Here is a 5,071-nt window from a genome sequence, read left to right as displayed (position 1 = left end):
CAGCAGCTCAGCTGAGACACCAAGAACAGAAGACTGACAAAAACCCACGCGCGCTCTCTGCTGAGTGGACACGGATTCACAGGCGGCACGTGCAGAACGTGCTTAACGTGCCTAAAGTGTTTTACTCTTTCTTACTTCCTTTTTGGTCATTTGCACATAAGTTTCTTCTTTCCATTCAAATATAGCATTCAGTTTAAATTAAATGGATGATATAAATCGAGAATATGGTAGAAATAAACAACATCTTCAATACATTGTATTGTTCTCTCCAAAAAAAAAAAAAAAAAAGTTATGGAATTATAACCTCTTTAACGAGAAAAAAAACTAATGAAATTAATTTAAAATAATAAACAAAAATGACGAAATAAGAGAAAGGTGAAATAGAAAAAAAAATAGCAAATTATAAAGCTAAAGTGTTTATTTTTATTTTTTATTGACAACTGGCATATACAATTAAAATATAAAATAGTCATTTGAATAAAAAGCAAAAGACGGCCATGCAGTTGGAGAATTATACAAACAACATTTTGATATTTATTTTCAACAGAGTTCCACCAAATTAATTTCACAAGTGTGTAAGAAATAAGTAGCAAAAAACAAACAAACAAAAAACGTAATACAACATTGGCCATTTTCATTATGTGAATAAAGAATCTTGATATATGAAATATTGTTAGCGGAACTCGTGATAAATGTATGTAATACACGGAACAAAAATACTGTCGAACCGTTTCAGTGGTCCGTCCCTTAAATCTCCCCCATATGTCACACGTGTGATAAACATTCATACATCAGTTAATATGGTAAGTTTTTAGTTAAACCCTTTGTTTAAATAAGAACTAACTGTACTTTTTAGAATTGTGTGTTTAACAATTAGTATTCTCATTTCAGCCGAAGGCAGTGAAAGGTAAGGGACAGGCGGAGAAGAAGGCTATTCACCCATATAGCAGAAAAGCTGCATATCTGGCAAGAGCTGCCATCAAACAAGAGAGGAAAGAAAAGTACGTGTGTTTCATTTAAAGGGGAATTGAGAAAAATTCAAAAATAGTTTGTATTGCCACGGTACATTTTTATACTGTTACACTTGTAAATTTAATATTTGTTTAACCACTTCTAGGTCAAAGGGTGAGAAGGCACAGCGTCTAAATTTGACTGGTAAGTAGTTTTTTTTTTTTTTTTTTTTTTTTGCTGCCTTTGTGTAAGCAAGGGATTTGACAGCTTGATTTGCTAAAGGACATTGACATATATTGTCAGTATACCGCAATGTTACCCCGTTCTAAGAACGTTTTGCTGACGTTTTGCATTAAGCTATGATAACATTATTTCTGTAATTTCTGATTAGTTCTAATTAAGTCTAGGAGCTTTCAAAACGTCCAGTTAGTTTTTTTTTTATTGGTCATGTGAACGTCAGAGAAAACGTAATTTTGCAACCATTGTATAACCGTTACTTTAAAAATTTTCATGAATGATGTATAAATAACGTTTTGTGCTAACGTTCAGAGAACGTCATTAAAGACCAGATAATTTTGAACGGACGTTCTATTAACGTTATTGAAGAAGAACGTTTGTTCATAACTTCGAGATAATCTTGTGAGAACGTAAGCCAAAGTTTTGATGTCTTCACTCATTTTCTACAGGTGAAAAACTTTTGTGGTTCCAAAGCCAACTGGACCCTGACAAGTTAGAATACACCAGACTTGATGCTTGTGAAATAATTGAGAGGTACAACTACTCCCAAGCAAACATACTGTTATAACTTGTAACGTTCATAATCAGCTCTGTCCTCGGTTTAGAAATGTTAGCTGTACAGTGAGAATAATCTTGGTTTAAATAAGATATCTTCCTCCTCAGGTACCTTCACCGGTTTGATGGAGAGCTGGAGCAGATTGAGTTAGCGAACAGTATTAAAGGACGACAGGGTCGTCAGCATGGATCTAGAGAAGCTATCATCAATCAAACAGTAGAGCGAGAGAGAGCTCTGTATGAAGGCATTGGCTTTGGTGAGTTTTCTACATTCTCCTGAACTTTTGTTAAGGTCTCTTTTATCATTGTTTCTTGCCTTACAGTTCTTTTATGAGAGCAATGTTAAAACAGCTTGAATAAAATGGTTTCTTGCATTAGTTGGACACTATTTCTCAAAAACAAGTTTAAAATATTTAATATAAAATTGACAAAAAAATCATACTAATAATGCTTGTCTAAGGTCAGTACTTCAGAGCAAAAATGTGCGTTCTCAAGCCATGCATAAAAAATACCTTTATTTGTTGATTCAAAGTCAACCCTTTGTTTTTAAAGGGGTGGTATAATGCCCTTTTCACTAAATGTAAAATAAGTATTTGATGTCCCCAGAGTGTGTATGTGAAGTTTTAGCTCAAAATACCACACAGATATTTTTATATAGCATGTTAAAGTTCTCACTTTTTTAGGGTGAGCAAAAACGCACAGCTTTTGTGTTTGTTCCTTTAAATGCAAATGAGCTGCTGCTCCCAGCACAGAGGGCTGAGCTTCAAGAGCTTGTGTCCTTTTACCTCACACAGACACACACACTGAAAATTTCAAAAACTGTTAGCCTTTTATGTTCAAACAAAGTCAGAAAGATGGAGAGACTCAAGAAGTGACATGTAGACAACATTTCTGAATGGTTAGTTGAAGAATTTATGTAGCTTATGTGTAGTTATTGTCTAGTCATTGATTGGCATATTCTGTCTTGATAATCTATAAATTGCGTTCCCGGGGGCTGGTTTATGTCAATTTTAGGGTTAGTGATGTCACTAACCCGGGAGGAATGTCGTGTAGTCCTTACCAGCCGTTTGTTGTAGTCCTTAAAAAGCTATTTCTTTAAAAGAAAATACTCCCTTTGCTTTGAACTTTGAGCGTTGTAACTTTGGCGGTGTTGTTTATGCTCAAACAGCAACATTACACACTAACTAAAGTTAGAAAAGTGAAATCATATTAACACAAGCCAGTAAACGCATCATCTTAGAAGAGATGAGAAGAAATGTACTGATAGAGTGACTGTTATTTTGATTTAAAGATTACGAGGGAACATAAAATAAAAAAAGATCTGCATTGATAAATTATAATAACTTTTATTGCCATCCTGTATTGCATCTTGTGCTTGTAACGTAAAAAAAAATGTCTTTATTAACCTTTGGCAACAACATGCTCTAGTCTAGTGGTTTAAAAATCGTCTGTCTTTTTTCCCTTTTACAGAAATCCCTGATATTATCAATTCTAAGCATCTGAAAATATTCAGGTAATTATTACTTAAAACATTCTTTTTGTTAAACACTTTTATAGCAATTTCTGGCACAAAGCCATCTATGTAAAGTCCCATCCACACTGAAACCATGTCAAATTCGTCTAACATTAAGCCGCATTTGTTTAACAGAGAGTGGAGCGGTGACCTCAAGAAACTTCCTAACATTAAGATGAGAAAGGTTTCAGCCAAACGCTCTGACAGCACATCGTCTGCAGTTTCACAAGAGAAACACATGGAGGAAGAGAATGAGGAAGATGCATACTCTGTACTGTGAAATCCTGCAGCTCTACTACAGTACTGTACTCTACTACTGTAGAGTAATGGACAACTTGCTGTGTGCAAGGACAGCAAGAGCAAGACCTTGCGTTTTGTGCTACTAGTGCTTTTTACTAGTAGCCATAGTGGGTTGGGTCTCTTGCAAAAATGTCTTGTTGTGAGGAAGGCCTGGAAGGGAGTTACTCAAGTAACACAATACTATTAATACATAAATAAACAGACTTTGAAACAGTTTGATACATTCACTGGTTTATTGCACTGACAGATTTTTGCATGTTTCTTTTATAATGTGCATTTGAGTTGTGAACACTGATGTTGATCACCAAATCTCACTTGATCCTGACATGCCCCTGGGGGTGTTTTAATTATATATATATATTTATTTTATTTTAATATATCAAGATCATCACTGCAGAAAATCACAAAATACAAAAATGTAAAATTTGTTGAATTCTTTCTCGGCAAAACATGATTACCTCCAAACCTGCATTTTAACAAATCTTTCTTGTAAATAAATTACCACTATTCTCCTCCATACGCTTCAAAACACATCCCCCCAAAAGCTGCATAAGTTTTTAAAAAGAACAAAGTTAACAAAAAAAACCTATATAGATCCAGTGGCTCAGTAAATGATGCATTGAGGAAAACAAATCCTAGTTTCCATAAGTAACCATTCATTTCTCATAGATTGAACTATTTTTAGACTTTTTTTTGGCAAGTCAGATAAAGCAAGAATGAGTAACACTTTATTTTCAGTGTCTTTGTTACATGTACTTACTATAGTAATAACAGTCAATGTATTAATAATTACATGCAACTAACCCTGAACCAAATAATACTCTTGAGCCTATACTCAAAAATGTATCTTAATTTCACCCATAGAATAGAACTGAAAGGATCAAGAATTGAGATCCCTCCCTTGCCAACTGTAAACAAACTATAAACAAAATAAATATATCTAGAAAAAATAATACACATTTATGTCACAGAATCGGTCAACAATTTACAACCGGTCTTTACACAGATCACTGAAAATGAAGTAAATGTGATGACATGATAAAATAATACAAGCTATTTATCAATGCATGTCTGTTCCCCAGTTTGTAACACATCTTTGGTTCATTTAGGTTTCTTGAATTTAACTCTATTCCTTTGTAAGGTGACTCCCTGATCCAAGAACTCAACAGCTGGAGGAAAGACAACTGAGGTGAGAGCCAAAGTTAAAGAGGATTGGTTTAAGACAGGTTCCTTGACTTGAATAATCACTGCTGTAACTGCCATGTTCACCTCTGGTTCTCGGTCACATTTAGAGGTCACAGAGTTCTCGCTAATCTACGGCGTAGGAGAGAACACTTCAGAACAAGGTACGAATATAAGAATTTCTTCATTATTTTGATTGAATCTAACCAGTAATCGTATATGTAGGTTATAGGACAGGGCTTTTTATTCAGCTTAGGACACATTTCTCAATACTCAAGTCACTTTTTCAAAAGTCTTCACACAGTACAGCACAACAGCATCTATGTGGGCTAA

General features: G+C 34.5%; 1 protein-coding gene across 1 annotated transcript; it reads left to right on the top strand.

Annotated features, from left to right (window-relative positions):
- Positions 1-661: 661 nt before the first annotated feature.
- tma16 (translation machinery associated 16 homolog) lies at positions 662-3,770 on the top strand. Its single transcript, XM_082164694.1, has 7 exons — positions 662-803; positions 892-1,001; positions 1,118-1,155; positions 1,638-1,722; positions 1,852-2,000; positions 3,214-3,256; positions 3,392-3,770. Exons 1-7 carry the CDS (start codon positions 693-695, stop codon positions 3,534-3,536), a joined length of 681 nt encoding a protein of 226 aa, XP_082020820.1. The 5' UTR covers positions 662-692; the 3' UTR covers positions 3,537-3,770.
- Positions 3,771-5,071: the final 1,301 nt, after the last annotated feature.

The sequence above is a fragment of the Leuciscus leuciscus genome (assembly GCF_965113295.1).
Source record: "Leuciscus leuciscus genome assembly, chromosome: 3".
Lineage (NCBI taxonomy): Eukaryota > Metazoa > Chordata > Actinopteri > Cypriniformes > Leuciscidae > Leuciscus > Leuciscus leuciscus.
This window is presented reverse-complemented; position numbering and strand designations above follow the sequence as displayed.

What these genes read in the sequence shown, in the direction of transcription:
- tma16 (XM_082164694.1), top strand. Translation starts at nt 693, where the DNA reads ATGTATGTAATACACGGAACAAAAATACTGTCGAACCGTTTCAGTGGT. An exon ending in ACAGCGTCTAAATTTGACTG is followed by an intron (nt 1,156 to 1,637) that starts GTAAGTAGTTTT and finishes CATTTTCTACAG; the next exon opens with GTGAAAAACTTTTGTGGTTC. An exon ending in AAGCATCTGAAAATATTCAG is followed by an intron (nt 3,257 to 3,391) that starts GTAATTATTACT and finishes TTTGTTTAACAG; the next exon opens with AGAGTGGAGCGGTGACCTCA.